General features: G+C 52.0%; 1 protein-coding gene across 3 annotated transcripts; it reads left to right on the top strand.

Moving 5' to 3' along the window:
* Positions 1 to 12,146: 12,146 nt before the first annotated feature.
* Positions 12,147 to 19,491, top strand: Serpinh1 (serpin family H member 1). 3 transcript variants are annotated; one of them, XM_087659564.1, is made up of 7 exons: positions 12,188 to 12,248; positions 12,855 to 12,944; positions 13,408 to 13,451; positions 15,783 to 16,444; positions 17,547 to 17,645; positions 17,739 to 17,971; positions 18,497 to 19,491. In XM_087659564.1, exons 4-7 carry the CDS (start codon positions 15,826 to 15,828, stop codon positions 18,797 to 18,799), a joined length of 1,254 nt encoding a protein of 417 aa, XP_087515690.1. In that variant the 5' UTR covers positions 12,188 to 12,248; positions 12,855 to 12,944; positions 13,408 to 13,451; positions 15,783 to 15,825; the 3' UTR covers positions 18,800 to 19,491.
* The last annotated feature ends 760 nt before the right edge of the window (positions 19,492 to 20,251 follow it).

Genomic DNA, 20,251 nt, shown 5'->3' with positions numbered 1-20,251 from the left:
GATCTTAACTGATGTTACTGGTCTGAAAGCTTCAGGAAGGTGCAGTGGCTTAAAATGAACACCAGAGGGCAGAAGTGTCCACTGCTCAGGTCTCCTCCCACCCAGGGTCTTGGGGCTGGTTTTACACATCGGCTGAACGGTTGCTGTGTATGGCCACACCTAGGGTCCCGGAGAAAACAAAGGCATGGATCAGACTCAGTTTCTGCCACTTAGGTCTCAGGTTATGACAGCTGGTATTGAGGTGAGAGAAGCCCAGGGTAGTGAGTGGGCACAGGAGGTCTCAGGCAGAGCACGCATGAGTGAGTGGATCAAGGATAAAGCGCATTCTAGAAACACCAGAGTGCTTGAGGTGGAAGAGAGAACCGGGGAGGAGTCTGCTAAAGCTAGCAGGCACAGAGGAAGCTTTGGGTCAGGCTGGAAGTGGCTACCTCTTCAGAGTGGCTGCTAATTCCAAAAAGCTTCTCACTAGATGGTATGTTGGAACGATCCCCTGGCAAGAGTGTGGAGGGGGCTGGAGGCTGGTATGTACACATTAGGGGCAAAGCTCAAAAAGGAGGTGACCAGGTAAAACAAGGATGACAGTATCATCAACCTCTGTCTGCATGCATGTATCCATCCCCGCGTCCATGCATCCATTCATGCACGATCCGTCACAGACATAACAGAGAACACCTTCTCTGAGCCCAGCTCTGGATTAGTGCCAGATGCTGGGTGGTACTGGTGCGGATGAAACTAGTCAGTTCCTGGCTTATCTACAGAGCTTACCTCCCGACAAAGAAGACCACAGTTCAATAGCCAGTAGCACAGAGAGCCGACTTGTAACTGCCATGATCCCTGAGGGATGCACAGCAAGCCAAAAGGTAGGGGCTGGGTTGAGCTAGGGGCGAGTTGGGAAGTGGGAGGCATCCCGAGAGAGTTCCCGATCTGGGCATCAGGACTCAGCGAGCACAGATGACCCATTCAGCAGACCCTGGTGCCTCTCCCTGCCACAGCCCAGAGCCAACAATACAGCTATTGAAGGTTCCTACCACTGCCCCAGACCAGTTTTCTTGGCCCATCCTCCCTCAGTCACACAGTCCTGGCCTTCACTGAGGAAAACAGACCAAGATTATACCTGGGTACCAGAGGTTATGTTTGCTCCTTATCTGTACATATGGGCAGAGGAGTGGCCACAGACTGCTACAAGCATCCAGGGCGCCTACTCTAAGCTGCACACCAGGGTGATAGCCAGGAGCAGGGCGTTGGAGAGGTCGCTTTGATTCTCCTCAGTGCCCTGATACTCTGGATTCCTGGAAAACACCATGATTGTTTGCAGAGGTAGGATCCTCCTCGTGAATGGATTGGCGAAATCAAGTTGAGCAGAGCTTTGACTTCTAGAAAGCTAGCCTTCTTGCTGCCCCTAGACCATGCCTCAGTTGCTCTGACCTTAGCTCCTCTGCTCTTGCACTTCCTGTGAAGGGATACTGGCCTCCTCCAGAAGGAGCTACCTGTGGGGTTGGGGGTTGGCTTCATTGGTGGTAAGAATAATGCCCGTGTCCTAACCCTTGGAACCAAGAAATATATCCTGTTTTGTAGCGAGGGGAGTTCACTTGTGTAGCTAAGTTAGGATTTTGAGAAGAGAGACCAGCACAGTCAGGTTCTTTACAAGAGGAAGTCAGACCCAGATAAGGAGATGACCGCAGGGATGCAGGTGTCCTAGGGAGAGGACCCAAGGCTGCTGGGATGATTTTGTTGTTTGTGTTTCAAGACAGGGTAGCTCTGTGTAGCCCTGGCTGTCCTGGAACTACTCTGTAGACCAGGCTAGCCTCCAACTCAGAGATCTGCTTGCCTCTGCCTCCCGAGTACTGAGACTAAAACCCCACCACCACCGGCTGTGATGCTGGTTCCGAAGGCTGAGGCAGAGGCTCAGAGCAGAACAGAACCATAGGGACTTTGGGACTGGAAAGGACAATGTGGTGGCTGATTTTATTATCAATTAGACTAGATTTGGAGTCACCTAGGAGATACATGAGTATTGTGGGCAGAATAATCTCATGGGCAGGAAACTTGGGCTTAGAAAAAGAGAGAAGAGAAAAGTGAGCTGAGCACAACCCCCTCCCTCTATTTATCCCTATCTCTCCTTCCCTCCCTCCCTCTCCTCCTCTCTTCCTTCCTCCCCACCTTTCTCCTTCCTGACTGTGAACACAGAACCAGCTGCCCCACACACCTGCTGCGATGACTTCACCACCGTAGTGGATTGTATCCCTCACATCACAACCAAAGGAAGCCCTTCCTTCCTTAAGTTGTCTTTCCTGGATTATTTTGTCATAGCATTAAGAAAAAAAATAACACATAAACACAGACAGACAGACAGACAGGCAGACAGACAGACAGACAGACAGACACACACACACACACACACACACACACACACACACACACACACTCTCATGCCATGTTTAACATTCCAATCTCTGGAACCATGAGAGTACAGCCACTTAAGTTTGAGACAAACAGCCACAGGACAGGCAGATGGTATTTTGCTATTCGATGGCCAGTGTAACTCAAGATCTTTCTGTCTTCCTCCATTTGCCTGTGCTCCCTCCTAGTTTTGCTATATCGTGCTTGTTTCTCAGTTCACGACCAGCTCGGAGGCCCTGGAAGCAAAGGTCGGGTCCGCTCACTCTTCTCCAGGCCCTAGAACAGCGCCTGGTCCACAGGGCATCCTCAGAGCACATTTGCTACACTGTCAAGAAGAGAGAAGCAAACAAAGAACGTGCAGGGACGTGCTCATACTCAGTGCTCAGGGATGGGAGGCTTTCTGGCTGACTGGAAGGATTCCCCCATCCCAGACTCTGGAAGGGCAGACTCTGGAAGGGCAGAAGAGAGTATCTGAGCTGTTAGAAAGGAAGGGGAGAGCAAGGGAAGGGGGACGATGTGTCCTGGGACAGACATGCAGCTGCCCAGTTTATACACCATCTCACGCCAGTGGTTTGTTTCGTTTTCCTTTACTACGTTCCTCAAAGCAACTGGGAAACAGACAGACACCTTGGGTTTGGGTTGGGCATGATGGTGCATGCCAGCACTGTAGAAGCAGAGGCAGGTGGGTCTCTGTGAGCTCAGGCTAGCCTGGTCTACAAAGTGAGTTACCAGACAGTCGGGAATATATAGAGAAACCCTGTCTCAAGAAACAAAACAAAGCAAACAACCATAAACAAAACCCAAAACCTCAAAACCCTGTTGCTTGCTGCCAATCCTGACAGCCTGAGTTCCATCCCTGGGACCTACACGGTGGGAGGAGAGAACTGCCTCTTGCAAGTTATCCTCTGTCCTCCACAAGTGTGTCCTGGCACACATGAGTGAGTGCACACTTACACAAGTGTAAGTGCATGTGTGTGTGTGTGTGTGTGTGTGTGTGTGTGTGTGTGTGTAGGGGCGGGGAGACCATTATTCTTCTCACTTCATGGTGACCCTGAGGCTTGCATCAGTGATTTGAGAGGTGGGATCAGGAGGGGCATTCAGTACGTTTCTGGGAAGTGTGAGCCCTAAGGCATTCAAAGGCTCTGACTGCTCCTCAAAGCTTCCTCGGAACTCCATGTAGGTTCTGGACCCACCCTGAGCACTGATGTAGCCTTTGGACCCCTTGGCTGCTGAACAAGATCCCTCAGCCCCAGCTACTATGTATCCAGCTCTCCCTTCCTCATCTCCCAACACCTCAAAGGCTCTGCCTAGGGCCTGGGGAGAATCAACAAAGTAATGAACTTATAGACAGAGCCACGAAGAAGCCAACAGGAGCCTGCTGGTGCCCTCTGGTGTAACCCACAAACCCAAGCAGAGGCCTGATTTCAAAGCACAAGAGTCATTCCCCAGTTGCTAGAAGAAACAGTTCCTTTGAAGCCACACAGCAGGGAAGACACAAGGGGGTGTGTGTGTACAGGAAAGCAGATGTCATGTGACACCTCTTTAAAACTGACAAGGTGACACCTTATATCCCAGCACCTGGGAAGTTGAGGCAGGGGGATCAGAAGTTCAAGGGTCATCCCTCAGCTATATAGCGAGTTTGAGGCCAGCTCAGAATACACGAAACCCTGTCTGAAAAAAAAAATATACAAAAAGAGGAAAAGAGAGGAGGACCAAGTGGAGGAGGAGGGGGAGGAGGAAGTGTAGGAGGGGGAAGAGGGGGAATCCTGTTTTTTGTCTTGGTCTTCTTTCAAGGCTCAGACTGGTCCACGGTGCCCTTTGGAGCATCTCCCTCCCTTTCCTTCCTGGCTTCTGAGTTTTCTTTCATAACTCTTCCAGCAATGAAGATGTGGGTCCTAAGTCTCAGATGGGGACCTGCCCAAAGTCCCCCACACAAGAGGTGGCAGATGGCCCTGGCCTTGCTCCCTAGACTTCTCCTTTACCCTCCTTCTCAGCTGGTCCAGCGAGTGCTGAGCCATGAGAAACAGCTGTAGTCCAGCATCAGATCAGCTGGGTCTCCTTCCCTATGGTGAACACACACACACACACACACACACACACACACACACACACACACACACACACACACAGAGAGAGAGAGAGAGAGAGAGAGAGAGAGAGAGAGAGAGAGAGAGAGAGAGAGAGAGAGAGAGAGAGAGAGAGGCAAGGATCTGGGTGCTTCCATGAAAGGCGTGTTTCCCTCCTGAGTCAGAGCAATGGAGAACAGTCAGCCTTTGGGCCAGGCTGGGCTGCAGTCCCAGGCTCCAGCCTTCCTTGAGAGCCATTCCCCACCTCCCTGCTGGAACCGCTGGGCAGCGGCCAGCACAGCTGCATCCCCTCCACAGGGCCTGCAATGATAGGCCCACGTTGCATCAGCTTGGCCTGTCTCTGTGCAGCGCCGGTCCTGACAGCCAATAAAAGCCAGACGAGTGTACAGACCCCAGCCCTGGCCCACCCCACCCACCAAGGATCACTCAGGCAACCTGGTCCACCCACGGCCTTCTCAGCCCAGGAGGAGGAACAGGGGAAGCAACTGCTTTATACAGCATCCCACATGGTCTCCAGCCTCAGCCTCAGCTTCCTGCGCTCGGAGCCTTCTAGCCTTGTAGTTTGCCTTCCTGGGGATGATGGGAGCCCACTGCCTCCCACAGGGCTTCCTACCCAGTCTCCATCTCAGGGAAAGGACCACCTCCTCCCCGAGGAGGCCACATATTAGCAAGGCCTTTCTCCTTCATGGTTTCCAGGCCCAACCCACCACCACACATTCCCTAACTCTGCATTCTTGCCAGTCAAAGCTCTGGCCTCTTGCTCTGGGTTACTTCGTCTCCTTCTCTGTGACATCTCCCTGACCTTCTTCTCTCCATGCCTTAGCCTGGGCTGAGAGAAAAGCCAGCTCTGGCGGGAGGGACCTTTCGCCTCCACCAGGGCTGCAGTGAAGTAATTCTTTTCAAGGGGACTCCAAAGGCCAGAGGCTTCTCCAGCTTCCTCCCCGGACCTGTTTAGGCTAAAGCATGGCTTCCCATTGGCTGGTGTTGTTGGTTTTTAATTTACTTTATTGATGTTTTGAGGTGATTAAAAAGTACATGCTATTGAAAAAGCTCTGGAGCAGAGAAAAGGAGAAGAGGTGATACAGATTCGTCTCCAGAGAATACTTAAGTCACTTAAGAATACTACTGAGCCTTTCTCTGTGAATGCTATATACATTCATATATGTATATATCTATGTATGTATGCATGTATGTGTGTATGCATGTATGTATGTAATGTATGTATAGTTTATTAACTGCTTACAATAAAGATGTATTAAAAAGTAAACAAACTCACAAGGCTGGGTGTGGCAGTACATCATAATCCCAGCACCTGAGAGACAGAAAAAGGCAGATATCTGAGTTCAAGGCCAACCTTGTCTACATAATGAGTTCCAGACCAGACAGGGCTACATAGTGAGACCCTGTCTCAAAACAAACAAAAAGTAAACAAACTCAGATCTTTACCTAGCACAAAATACTTTCAAAATCAACTGGAAATCAAACAGTAGCTGTAGTTAGCTTTGTTTGTGTGACGTATGAACATCTTTGCTGATAAAGCTCTGGACGTGGAATGTTCACAAGCACAGTTTTACAAACTTCCTATTTTTCGCCCACCAATCCACCAAGCTGTTGTTCTCAGCCCGGGCTTGAAGGGCTCTGCTCTGGTGCTGACATTGACAATACTCTCTGACTTTGTCTCCAGTTTGTTCGTTTGAGACAGGGTCTCACTATGGAGCCCAGTTGATCTGGAGCACACTATATAGAATAGTCTGGCTTTGAACTCACAGAGAGCTGCCTGCCTCTTTCTGACTCCTAGGTTCAAAAGCTTGCAACCCCATGCTCAATCTTTTTCTCCAATATTTAGCCACTACAAAAAAAGTCGTGGGTGAACATTTTTAAAAGTAAGTTCTGGGGCTGGAGAGATGGCTCAGTGGTTAAGAGCAGTGACTGCTCTCCCAGAGGTCCTGAGTTCAAATCCCAGCAACCACATGGTAGCTCACAACCATCTATAATGGGATCTGATGCCCTCTTTGGTGTATCTGAGGGCAGCGACAGTGTCCTCACATACATAAAATAAATAAATCTTTTTTAAAAAGTTCTAGATACATTTGCTATATGCAAAAATCTTTTCTACGAGATCAATTCCTAATAGTGAATTTTCCCCATCATTTCATATTTTCGAAGTCTATGGCTGGATAAAATATTAACACAGTCCCCAAATTCATGACCAGTGTGAGGTGAGGGTCTTGCCCATCACGCTTCACTGTCCATCCGCAGAGATGGCCGATGGGCCAGGTCGGTGTTTCTCAGTGACCTTCTAGGGCGGCCCCCATGCAGAAGCAAGGACGTGCTTTGTACCCTACTCTCTTGTGGGATGTGTCCACCCCCATCTGTGTAAAACCTTCCTTTCTTTGGTCTTCATTTCTGTCCTTCCCTTTCTCCTTTGCTAAGGACTAAACCAAGGGCCTTGGTAAGCGAGAGCTGTGCCACTGGGCTACAAACTCCAGCTGCAAATGTACTCATTTCCCCTCCAGTCAGGAGGGTGGACGAGCTTCCTTCTCTTTTCAAACAGGATCCTCTGATCCATCCAGGTGACGATGGGTAAGGATGTGGAGCTGAGCTGCAGAGGTTAATGCTGTGATTCTTAACCTTTCAAATGCTGCCACCCTAATGTTGCGGTGACCCCCAACCATAAAGTTATTTCACTGCTACTTCATAACTAATTTTGCTACTGTTACAAATCGTAATGTAGATATCTGATGTGTGGGATATCTGATACATGACTCCTGTGAAAGAGTCAACCAACCTCCTTCCCCTAAGGCATCCAGAACCACAGGTTGAGAACCACTGGGTTAGTGGTTCTTCCAGGTTAATAGGTGATCTGTGGAGGGACTGGATGGGGAATAGATGCACACGCGCACACACACACACACACACACACACACACACACACACACACACACACACACACACATGCCATAAAACTTTTGTGAACGTTCAGACTGACAGAGCAAGAAAGGTCATTGGCAGTTCCTCAAGGGAGAGCAGGGTGACAGCCTGTAAGGGTGAGCAGGATGTGAGCTGGAGATCCTGACCTGGGTTTCCTTGACACAGCAGTGTAGCCAGTGAGAGAGACAGGGTCATGAGCACCTAGCCAGGCAGCAGCAGAGCCAGGATGAGACCCTTGTACTTGGTAACACTAGGATGCTTCCACCAGGCACATCGGGGAGTGGGGTGAGCACAGGTCATAGCTCCTTTTTGCATATCAGAGATGCTATGACAAGGAAGACAATTCTGTGGCCAACCTCGTCATCACTGTTATTCCAGGGAATGTACACCACTCAGGAGAAAGGAGGAGAAGGGAGAGAAGTGACAGGGCCATGTTGATCTCTGTGTCCAATCTTAAGAGTCCTGGCCTTTCCCCAAGTGGGAAGAGCTGGAAAAAGGCAAAGAGCCAGCCTATGTGCCCTCCAGCATTGCACACACACATGTATATCTCATGTAGTATATTTGGGTTTCCAGACAGTTACATGCAAATAGATGTGTGTGCCCAGACGTCTTGAATACTGTGTATATTGCATGGCCACGTGGACCCACATATGTCTCTGTGGCACCCAGTGGCCTTGGGCCCCTTGGGTACTGTGTCATAGGTGTGGGTGAGGGCACAAGAGTTCCTGATTCAGTGCAGATGGCTGGGAGTGGGGCCTGCTCTGGGAGGAGGGGAAGGGATCTTCCCGGTCTTCATCACCACTGCCACTCCTCCCCCACCACTTCTCTCTCCCTGGGGCAGCCTGCAGCCCAGCTCCCTTAGATGGAAGGCTCTAGCGTTCTTGGGAGGGTTAAAGATTGCAGAATTCCTGACTCATGCTTGGACTAAGAGCTCACTTGGCCTCCGGACAACTGTCACAGAGTGGTTGTCTGTAGGCCCTGCCTCCGAGGGCGGCTTCTTCAAGCCAAGGAAGGGGATTGCACATCCTCTTCCAAATAGAAACAGCCTGAGGGGACCATCCCAGGGTCTGGGACAAATGTTCTCTCCTTTGTCTCTGGCTCTGTGTCTTCCTTTCCTGTCTGCTGTGAGCCTTGCTGGAGCCTTTCACGGTCTCGTTTCCCCTAGGCTGCTTAAAATGGAAACATGTTCACAGTCTGGAAGAATCAGATAGGATTGAAAAGCCATGGGCAGTGTAGACACTTAAATGCCAGGCCAGTGTCTGATCTATGAAGGCAAAATCTGGTCACAGGGACCCAAAGAAGCAATTTCTACACTCTCTGGCCAATCTGGGCCCCACTTAAGGCAGGATCAGAAAGAGGGTGCTGGGGGTTGGGGATTTAGCTCAGTGGTAGAGCGCTAGCCTAGGAAGCGCAAGGCCCTGGGTTTGGTCCCCAGCTCCGGAAAAAAAGAAAAAAAAAAAGAAAAGAATGAGGGTGCTGGAGTGGGGAAGGGCTCAGGGCATGGTCTCCAGCTCAGTTCCAGTGCAGACATGCTTTGATACCCAAGGCAATACCCCTCCCCCCCCCCCCGTGGGACTCAGTTTCCCTTTCTGGCAAGTGTGGATGGAGTGGACTGGAAGGAGTTCTGGTTCCCATTGCCATGCTCCTGGACCTTGAGGACACCGAGCTGGACTCCTGTCCTTGGGCAGGCCAGGGTGGCGGGAGCAGAGTGGCAGACACTAGAGAAATCCAGGCATGAAACGCAGGAGACCTGTTTGAATCTCCTCCCACTCCCTTCAAAAGAGGCTTTCTCTGGAGCAAGCTGCCTGGAATGTGGGGGAAGGGCTCCCAGTGTGGGGCTGGGCTCTGAACTAAGAATAACGTGGCCAAGGCTCTCAACATTTTTTTGCTGATGTTGGAAATTTAAAGGAGCCATGGCCTTTTCTTTTCCAAGGAGATTGAGTCAGCCTCTTCCCACGCGTCCCTTGTCAGCCTGGCTAAACCTTTCACCCTTTTTTTTTTTTTTATGCCAGACCCTTGTCTGGGAGCTAGGGACCCAGAGGGACCTTTTCAAAGTCCCCAGAGGCATTCACTATCTGGGTGAGAGCATAGACACCCAGCAGGCACTGCAGCCTGACAGGCATAGAAGAGGCTTCTGGCCAGGTGAGCCACACAAGGGATCTATGAAGCTGCAGGGGCCCCAGCCCTGCACCCTACTCCCGGTTTCAGCTTCACTAACTGCAAATGGGGGGCTTCTGTCTCTACTTTTCTCCTACTCCTACTGGGGTTCTGGATTTGTCTAACAAAGGGAGCCCCAGTTTACCTTCTTCTGCCAATGGGGAAGTCATAACCCTCTCAGCACGCCCTTCTAGTGCTAGCCTGGATGCTTCCAGTGGAGGCCTGGATGCTGTCAGCCTGAAGAGCAGAGGGAAGTGGGGGCGGGGCTGTATGGGATTTTTACAATGGATCTGCTGGAAACCCAGCAAACCTCCACTACACCACACCAGCTTTGGAGAGCTTCCCACTGCTCCCTTAGCGCACAGCCTTCCAGATGATTCCAAACTACCCCAAGAAGGAACCAAGGTGAAGATGCTAATAGAAAGGGGGATCTGGCCTGGGATCTAGGTGGAATCCTGGCCAGCAAACATTTATCCTTATAAGCAGTACACAGAGCACGCAGGAGGAAGCAAAGGAGAATCGGTCCCCACAGAGATGGATACCACCTCCCTAGGCCTACAGAGTTTGCTCAAGACCAGATCTGTTCTACAAAACAAGAATGGGCTGTCTGGTCACTGTTCTTAGAGGGATGCAGGCCCTTGCTTTTGGGGGACATTCCGGAAAATACTGGTTTGCAGATAAGGAATAAAGTCCTAAGCTTTTAGCCTAGGCTCACCTTGACCTCAATGACATTCTGCCTCCTGAGTCCTGGGACTTCAGACATGTGACACTAGGCAGAGTACCATGATTATTATTTCTTCTTCTTCTTCTTCTTCTTCTTCTTCTTCTTCTTCTTCTTCTTCTTCTTCTTCTTCTTCTTCTTCTTCTTCTTCTTCTTCTTCTTCTTCTTCTTCTCCTTCTCCTTCTCCTTCTCCTTCTCCTTCTCCTTCTCCTTCTTCTTCTTCTTCTTCTTCCTCCTCCTCCTCCTCCTCCTCTTCCTCCTCCTCCTCCCCCTCCTCCTCCTCCTCTTTGAAAATCCTTTGACTCTGAGATTCTACCAGGCTAAGACCCTTCACGAGCTTCAAACACTTTGTGAGGCTTCTGTGTGAGATTATCATCTGTGGCAGTCACTTGAGAATTAATATACTCTCTGATCCTTTGATTGGGATCTAAATCTATCTATATTTCCTTTAGCCCGTAGAGTGGAAGCCTGGGCAGCACTAACCAGGTCTCTGTAGAGAAACTGGGTGGGGTGTCCATTCCCTCCCCCACTGTCCTCTATAACTGTCTGACGCCAAGACTCCAGAGAAATCATCTTTTGGGGTGCTGGGTGCAAGGATACATCTGCTCCACACTTAGGAGTCTGCCGATTGAATGTGAGTGAATGAATACAGGGTCTCTCTGGGGCTGCGGCTCAGTGGCAGAATGCTTTCCTAGTTTTCCTGAGGTTCTGCATTTAAGCCCCAATACACTGAAAAGAGGGGGGAGACCTATCACCCCCCCGCAGGGATGCCCATCTTTGTCTATTGTTCCACTATCAGAAGACAGGGGGATCCTAAAATAACTGGCCTCACCTACTGAATTCTCCACAAGCTGCACACACCCCTCAGAAAGGACGATCCCAGGGCAGGGACTTTGCCCATTGTGCAGATTTGTGCATGACACTAGAATGGTAAAGAATACTATCAGTTAGCTCAGGGCTCAAGAAGCTATCTCAGTGTAAGGGGGTGGGAAGGGCTGGGGCGGGAGACCCTGAGCCCTAAGAGCAGAAGGAGATAGGAAGTGTGTGTGTGTGGGGGGGAGATAGCAGGGATGACCAATTTGAGATGGGGAAAGGGGCAGTTATGACTTAAAATCACACATCAATCAAGGGCACTGGCCCAGAAGGAAGGTCACACAACACAGTTCTCAATAAGTCCAGGATGTTCCCCCTGTGCACCTCTGTATGTTCAGTGGGACCACCTAGGTGTCTGTCTGAAATCAGTTCAAGACGTGGCTGCCAGGGCGAGGGTTCAGCTGGAATTCTCAAGGCCTCTCCTCCCCAGGGACCTTTCGAGGGTGAACCCAGGACTAGAGCGGGACCCAGCCTCCGACTCTCTCCTAAAGCAAAGGTGAGGACCCCTGACTAAGGAGTAGGGACAGAGGTCCCTGATTAAAGCTTGACAACAGTAGGTCTACTGAGGCAGAGCAGGGAAATGTGTGGCAGAAGGGATGTGTGATCAGAGCAGGGGTGTGTGGGCAACCCTGAGAAGGGGACTCTTAGTCCCCGAGAGCAGGACTTTGGAGCCTGTCTGTCTTCAGTTCACTCTGTAGTTTAAACCCTGCTTTACACTCCCAGGACTGCGGAATCCCAAGAATGCCCTGGCTCCCAAGGTCTAGCTGGTGCAGAAGGAGAGTCCCCTCAACCTAGTAGGACGAGGGGGCAGTAGGACCCAGGGGCTGGGAGAGCGCCCGCAGGCATAGGGGCGGGAGCCCGGGTGGTTTGGGGGAGGTCTTTGGCTTTTTTATTTTTTTTCCCCTCCCAGAGCCCCGGCGCCCTCCGGAAGCGTTTCCAACTTTCCAGAAGTTTCTTAGGACAGGCAGGAGGGGGTGGGGCCAGCCATATATAGATCCAGGGCCCGGGGCAGTGAGCTGAGTAGAGCCTGCCTGAGAGTGAGTGTCCCGTCGGTCCCGGAGCAGCCCAGCCCGGCCCAGGTGAGGGGCGGGGGCGGCCGGGCGATTTGGGGTTGCGCATTGGCCAAGGGGGAACGGATCGCTCCAAAGCTTGGGGTCCTGACACAGGAGGGCAGTGAAAGGTCGGACATGGAACAGTCACGCCTGGGGTCCCTGGAGCTGTGGTCTAGTATGCGAACTGACCGGAAAAGTGCAGAGGAGTATCAGCAGCTCCGGGAAGGTTAAAGGTGGTGAATGGAACTGAGTAGAGCTGGGGACTAAATGCTGATGACCTTCTGCACAACCGAGGCGTGGGGGCCGACTGTCCCATCGTCCATGGGAAAGGACCAGCTCTGCAGGCCCTAACTCAGTGAAGGTCCAGGACCTGCAGTGGTTTTGTGTAGGGTCTCTAAATCTAACACAGGAGATGCCATAGTCTTGGTTTCTCTTGACCGGGAGTCTCTAGCTCTTAAAGGACCCCTTTGCTTTGGGGAGCAGTCGCTTTTTAATCAGTATCGTATGTAGAAGGTGGCCGGACTTGACCAGCAACTGCTTTCACCTTACCCGAAGCGGGTGTCATCAGGGTCCACAGGGCCTGGGCGATTTGAGTCACCCTGGTCCTTGCGTCCACCCGTCTGGTTCCTGCAGGGTGAGGACGTCCTCTGAGGCCCTGAGGTATCCTGCCTCCAGCTTGGGGACATTCCTGAGCCTCCAGACGAAAGGAAGAAGGCATTCCCTGTATGGTCTAAAGGCCTAGCTCTCCACTTCCCGTGTTTCCTTTTGGGCCCTTTGGTATCCAGGGCACGGTTGGTGGCCCTTGGAAAACCGGGGGTTTTGCTTGCCTGGAAGTAAGGCCGAGGCCACACCCTGCTCGCTGATAGTTCTGTACCCATCCCCCATTTCCGTCTGGTCCTTTGTCTCTGTCCCAGGATTCCCCTGCAGAGGTGTTTATGTAGTGGGTTGCCGTGTAACAGGACACCACAGTGGTCTGCCTGTGAGCGTTGCTGAAGGCAGAGCCCCTCACTGTGAAGCCTGACCTGCTTGAGCTGAGGAGGCCCAAGCTGGGCCCTGGTCTCTCCCCTCTGCCAAAGAGGTTATCCACCTCCTTACTCAGCGTACCCATTGGGGGCTGGGCCCGACAGGCCTCTGCTCCCCGCGTCTTTAGGGGGTCCCATTTCTTCACTCTTCTGTTTTCTTTCAGAATGAAAAAGGCAGGCAATGATCTCCCTCTGAGGCACTTTCAAGGTACTTTAGACCCTTCAAGTGTCTGAGAAACCCCCTGGTGTTCTCCCTGCCTCCCGGCATCTGCTCCCTTCTCTTCCGTCTCACCATGGCTCCCAGGGCCAGTGGTGGACACAGCCTCTGGTTCTGTGATATCTTACTTTTTGTTTTGTTTTAATGGGACTGACTGTAAGATGCCTAACCTTGGCCGGAGGGCTGGCATTCCCTGTGGCAGATGGGCTAGGCTGTGGGAGGTTGGCTTGCTTGCAGAGACTTGCCTACTTTCATTCCTAATGCCGGGTTAACAGGGTGGCCCTTCTCCCCAGCCCTGCCTCCCCCCTCAGATTTCCGAAGCACCGTTGTGGAACTATAAAGCCCATGAGGCTCCTGGGATTCTCCAGGCGAATCCTCGGCACCCCTAGTTCCCAAGCCAGGCTTCCAGTTTTCTTACCCCTCGCTAGCCTATGGGAATAAAGCAGCTTCTGCCTGCCACGTCACCAGGGGCCTTGCGGCTGCCTGAGGAATCCCAAACTAGTCATTTGGAGAAGCCCCTCCCAGGCCCTGGTTGGCTGAGCGTGGGGGCTGTCAAGATGGTGGGTGCCACGTGGCAGGGTTAGGCTTCTCTTCCCCTTCCTTGGTCAGGCTGATAGCCTCTGCTAGATAGTGGTCCTTTGAGTAGGGTGGCCACGTGTCTGCGGCTGTGATATAACCCACAATGCATCGCTTCACTATTTAACTCTCATCTTTGAGTGTACGGTGAATTACATGGTCGTCCTGTCTTGGAGGTCTAGTGAGGAAGGAGCCAATCTGGACTCGAGGCCCCCACCTCCCGTTTGAATGAGGTCTCACATCGTACCTCAGGCAGCTGTGAGGCTGTGGTCCTCCATTCCCTCTTCCCCTCCAGGGCCTTTGCACTGTTTTTCAAGGTCCCTAGAAGGGAGGCAGCTGAGGAGGTACGGACCCGGCCCAGCCTTAGATGCCAGCAATAGGGCCATCTCCAAAATCCCTTCTCTTTCAGCAGGCCAGGCTGTCAAGGGTCTTCCAGCAGGGTTCGGAATTTTCTATCTTCCTAAAAGACTATGAAAGGGGGGCTTGCCGATCCGGGCACCCCGCCCTCCAGGGTTCTTCCTGAACTTTTGGCTCTGTGGCCTACTCACCTGAACTGCTGCATGAAGTAGATAGAGATGGGGAGGGACGAGCTGAAGAGGACATGGGAACAGAGCCCTTTGTGACAAAGGGGGACAGGGCTTGTCTTGGAGACTCTTGCTTCTGCTAGAGTTTGGGAAGGGAACTTGAAGGCATCTTTGAGGTTCTAGAACAGATGATGATGTGGCCGCGGCTGTCCCATGGGAGGGCAGAGTGGTATTTGTGGCTCTGGCTTCCTAAAGAATGAAGGAAGGAAGGGAGGGGTTGGGGATTTAGCTCAGTGGTAGAGCGCTTGCCTAGGAAGCGCAAGGCCCTGGGTTCGGTCCCCAGCTCCGAAAAAAAAGATCCAAAAAAAAAAAAAAAATGAAGGAAAGGGTCTGCTCCACCGAGCCATGATTCACCCCCTTCCTCAGGATCTTGCCCTTGCTGCTCCCTTAACAAACCAACGCCACTCAAAGTTTCTAAAGACTTGGTCCCAGGAGCATTTGTCATGGGATTTCCCATCCAGTTCAGGGTTTTGTTTTGTTTTTTTTTTTTTCTAGGTAGGCAGGCAGGCCAAGTCCCTGCTAAGGGAGACCTAGATGCTTACTGCTAAGGAGTCTGAGGCTGGTTGGTAATGTGTGTGCGTGCACACTGGAGGTCACCCTAGGGGCAGCAGAGTGGAGCATCTGGATCCCCCCCTTTTTTTAAATAGTGACCCAGACAGTAACTTATTAATGTCTCAGGGCAGAATGCAAGGCACGGAGAAGGCCAGTCGGATAGCTCCACCCACGTGGTGTCCTGGGCTTCCCACTGCTGCCTTTTCCCAGCCAACAACAGCCCTGAGGCTCTATGAAACTAGAACGGGATTTCACAAAGGCCATTCTGGTCAGGTGGCCCTGACCTTAGCACAGTAATGCCAATGCTAGGCATGTTGTAGGGAGCCAGATATGCTAGGCTTCCCTACATCAGGACACCTATAGATTCATAGTAAACATGCAATTAGGTTTAAGTGTTGAATGTCCCATAGGGGACTTCAGTAGGTGGCCTGGTAATATGCCAAGAACTTTTGTTTTAAGTAAGGAAGTCCAAGAAGGCCTCTGAGAGGCTGGGTAGCCCTGAGTCAGGTCTAGGCTACAGAACTGAGTTCTCTTGCCTCTGTCCCCTTGGTGACTTGGTGGGTCGACTAGGGAGAAGCATAAGCTTCAGGGTGGCTCTCTTTCTCTGTAGCCCTCACAGGTCCTCTGTGGTGCACACAGCCCACCTCCCAGCCATGCGCTCTCTCCTTCTGGGCACCTTATGCCTCCTGGCTGTGGCCCTGGCAGCCGAGGTGAAGAAACCTGTAGAGGCCGCAGCCCCTGGTACTGCGGAGAAGCTGAGTTCCAAGGCGACCACACTGGCAGAGCGCAGCACAGGCCTGGCCTTCAGCCTGTATCAGGCAATGGCCAAAGATCAGGCGGTGGAGAATATCCTCCTGTCACCCTTGGTGGTGGCCTCATCCCTGGGCCTTGTGTCACTGGGTGGTAAAGCCACCACAGCTTCGCAGGCGAAGGCAGTGCTGAGCGCTGAGAAGCTGCGGGATGAGGAGGTGCACACGGGGCTGGGCGAGCTGCTGCGCTCCCTCAGTAACTCCACTGCGCGCAATGTGACCTGGAAACTGGGCAGCCGCCTGTACGGGCCCAGCTCCGTGAGCTTCGCCGATGACTTCGTGCGCAGCAGTAAGCAACACTACAACTGTGAACACTCCAAGATCAACTTCCGAGACAAGCGCAGCGCCCTGCAGTCCATCAACGAGTGGGCCTCGCAGACCACCGACGGCAAGCTGCCAGAGGTCACCAAGGATGTGGAGCGCACGGATGGGGCACTGCTCGTTAATGCCATGTTCTTTAAGCGTGAGTCTCAGGGATGCCAAATCTCATTGCTTCTCATGTGGGTACTGCCACAACGGGCAGTGGCGGGGCTACTGAGATATTTACATGCTAGAAACCAGATCCAGGAGCCAGGTAGGAATCTCGAGGGTAGGACTGTACCTCACCACATTAGCATTCTTGCTTGTGGAACCCGTGAGGCTCAGTAATTGGTTCTGCCTCAACAAAATGAATTAAGGAACCATAAAGGCTGTGTTGAGCCCATTTGAAAGCTAAGGAGGCACAGGTAACATGAAGTAGAGATAAGACTAGGGACTACATCTGAATTGACTGAAGGTTAGGTCTGGGGTTGATGGTTTTGTGTGAGTATCTAGGTGTGGGGGAGTGACTGGAGAGCTTGCTGACAGGTGAAGGTGACCCCTGCTTTACAATTAGGTGGCCTAGGCGAGAAGTCCAATTGTAACTAGTCTATCTGGATTAGAGTGCAGGTCTGGCTGGGACTTGGACCTCTGTCATGCATAAGGTACTTTTGGTCATTTTCCTGGCCACACAGAACTTAAAGAGAAGAAAAAATATTTTTTTTCGGAGCTGGGGACCGAACCCATGGCCTTGCACTTGCTAGCGCTCTACCACTGAGCTAAATCCCCAACCCCTATATATTTTTTTAATTAACAAATTTTCCTTCTATTTTTATGAATATGTGGGTCCCGGGAACTGAATCCAGGTCCTCTGCAAGGGCAGTGCATTCATAACCACCGCGCCATCTGTCCAGCCTTGAGCTTGTAAAGTAGAATTAAGGGTAGCCTTTGGTTATTCCTGCCCAAGGCACAGACCCCACCTCAGTTATCCAGTGGGGAAGAAAGCCTGCCTCAGCTAGTGTCCCAGACACCAACAGACGCCACCCAAGCATGAGGACATGAGCTCCTTGCAATTGGGAGTGAGTGACAAGAGAGACGGCCGTGCTCAGACAGGGGACATGTACTCAGTGGACCGAGGGCTTGACACACGCAGGGGAGCAAAGAACACGTGGCATGGGTGGAATCTAGGGCACACAGCGGGATGGTTGTGGGCTCATCACGTCTGGGGACGCAGCTCACTGACACTTTGTTTTATTTCTCTGCCACAGCGCACTGGGATGAGAAGTTCCACCATAAGATGGTAGACAACCGTGGCTTCATGGTGACCCGCTCCTACACTGTGGGTGTTACGATGATGCACCGGACAGGTAGCCGTCTGACCAGACAGAGGGTCTCAGGGTGCCCAGATCTGCCCTTTCCCCCTCAGTGAGCTCAGCATCCTCTGCCCTTCATTCATGCAGGCCTCTACAACTACTATGACGACGAGAAGGAGAAGCTGCAGCTGGTGGAGATGCCCTTGGCCCATAAGCTCTCCAGCCTCATCATCCTCATGCCCCACCACGTAGAACCGCTCGAGCGCCTGGAGAAGTTGCTGACCAAGGAGCAACTAAAGACCTGGATGGGGAAGATGCAGAAGAAGGCTGTTGCCATCTCCCTGCCCAAGGGAGTGGTGGAGGTGACCCATGACCTGCAGGTGAGGACCAGAGGATAGCAGCTAGCTAGGGCAGGTTTCACCCGGTTGCTCAGCAGGTCCATCCTGCATCCATAGGGCACCCAGACAGTGCTGGACTCTGCTGGGGGAGAGAGAAGTGGGTTCTGCCCTTGGGAGGATGGACTGAAAACAGTTGAACAGTTATTGGCTGTTATCTCTAGCCAGGTTCCACAGTGGGCTGAGCCCTCTCAAGAAAACCCCTCACGGATATGCTGACAGGCCAGTCTGGTCTCAGGCAGTCCCTTATTGATGGCTTTCCTCTCAGATAACTCTAAACTGTGTTTAATTGATAATCAAAGCTAACGGGGATAGGAGGGTGCGGGCCCTGGTGGTTGGTATACAGAGGAACGAAAGAAACAGTGGTTTGCAGCTCTAGGACCAAGCCTGGAGCGAGGTGTCCAGGGAGTGTCTGTCTCTTTTTGGAGGAGCCTCCAGGGTGGTGTGGATGGAGGATGGGGGTGTAAGAGCCTGGCACATGTGGACTCACCTGGCCACCTGCTCCCACAGAAACATCTGGCCGGACTGGGCCTGACTGAGGCCATCGACAAGAACAAGGCAGACTTATCGCGCATGTCTGGCAAGAAGGATCTGTACCTGGCCAGTGTGTTCCACGCCACTGCCTTCGAGTGGGACACAGAGGGCAACCCCTTCGACCAGGACATCTACGGGCGTGAGGAGCTGCGCAGCCCCAAGCTGTTCTATGCCGACCACCCCTTCATCTTCCTGGTGCGAGATAATCAGAGCGGCTCCTTGCTGTTCATTGGGCGCCTGGTCCGGCCCAAGGGAGACAAGATGCGAGACGAGTTGTAGAGTCCAAGAGTGGGCGTGGCGTGGCATGGCGGGAAGTAGCCAGAGGTTCCTGAGACACATGGGTGCTATTGTGGGGGGAGGGGGAGGCACCAACCCTGGATAGTCCACGGGTGGGGGGGGGTTGGCAGTGCAGATCGGAATTCCCATAGGTCTGAGTAGGTATTTTTAGACAAGAGTCCACTCCGTTAGGACATGGAGCCCAGACACTATGAGACCAAATTCAGGGGTGTCACAGCCATTCTGCCCTGCCCCACAAGTTTTATATCCAATCTGCCTCAACAGTCAATCAGTGTTCATATTCGTGGCCAAGCATTCTGTCTGTGAGACAATCGAGTTGGGTGGGGGTAGGGCGGCCTAGCCCTCTCTGTCACCATGCCCTGAGCCCTCGGTTTTCCTGTTCACCTCTGATTCCCTTTAACCACAAAACTAGGTGCTGTGGTCCCAGAACCGCCCACCCTTAAAATGATTCTTGCCGAGCAGTGGGAGTTGGGAGACAATGCATAGGAGGGGCTCCTTGGCATATCCTGCCCTAGAGCCATTACATTGGACATCACAATCATGAACTTCTGTTTTTCTCCCTTTTTTGAGTTTTTCAAGGATGGGGGTTTGGGGAAGGGGAAGCCTTTATTGCTTTCAAAACAAGAACAGTTTGTACAATTTTTTTTGAATAAAACTTTTCCAATGAAATGTTATAGGCGTGTGGAAGCAGATTAAAGAAGGAGGAGGTTCCCTTATTCCTAAAAGTGGTTCAGGCAGAGCATCTTTAGCTCTGAAGTTCTGGTAGATAACGGAACGATGGCCTGGAGTCGCTGTGTGCTGGGCTCTGACTTACCTTCTGCTCAGGGGCTGTGGGGCCTGAACAACAGAGTGAAAGTCTAGGAACCCCAGTCTTACACTTTGAGGGAACCTGCATCAGCCTTCTGGTTTCCTTGCACATTGGTCTCAACCCAGGGGCCAGAGAAGGCAGACAGATGCATGGGTAGTTAGCAGGCTTACTGACTTGGCCTAGGCTGAACAGAGGAGGCCACTGGGAATCCTCCTCAGGTATCTCACATAATGGGTTTGTGATAAAGAAGGGGAACCCACAGCCCCTGTCCTCATGTTTGCCTCCTGTGTTCCTTAGGACTAAGCCTCCCTCAGGAAGGCATACAGGACAGGACCCTGTAGCCAGAGAGGCACAGCAAACTGGCACTAAGCCAGCTCACTCTTTCTCCACATTCCTTCTACCATCCAAGTCCACCTCAAACAGTCCCTTACCTTGGCCAGTCAAGCCTACCAGGTATAGATGAAGCTGTAGGTGGGCTGACTCTTTCTCAGTGCTACTGCATGGTGTTTGAACAGAACTTTAGAACCTGCACTTTGAACTTGGCAGATTGGATTTCCACTCTTGGGGGGCTCCATCTAGATGTGCAGACTTGAAGTCAGTGGCTGGTACGTGTGCTCAGGACTCAC

Source organism: Rattus norvegicus, chromosome 1 (genome assembly GCF_021556685.1).
Source record: "Rattus norvegicus strain SHRSP/BbbUtx chromosome 1, alternate assembly SHRSP_T2T, whole genome shotgun sequence".
NCBI classification, from domain to species: domain Eukaryota; kingdom Metazoa; phylum Chordata; class Mammalia; order Rodentia; family Muridae; genus Rattus; species Rattus norvegicus.
The sequence above is the reverse complement of the archived record's forward strand: the minus strand, read 5'-3'. Positions and strand labels throughout refer to the sequence as shown.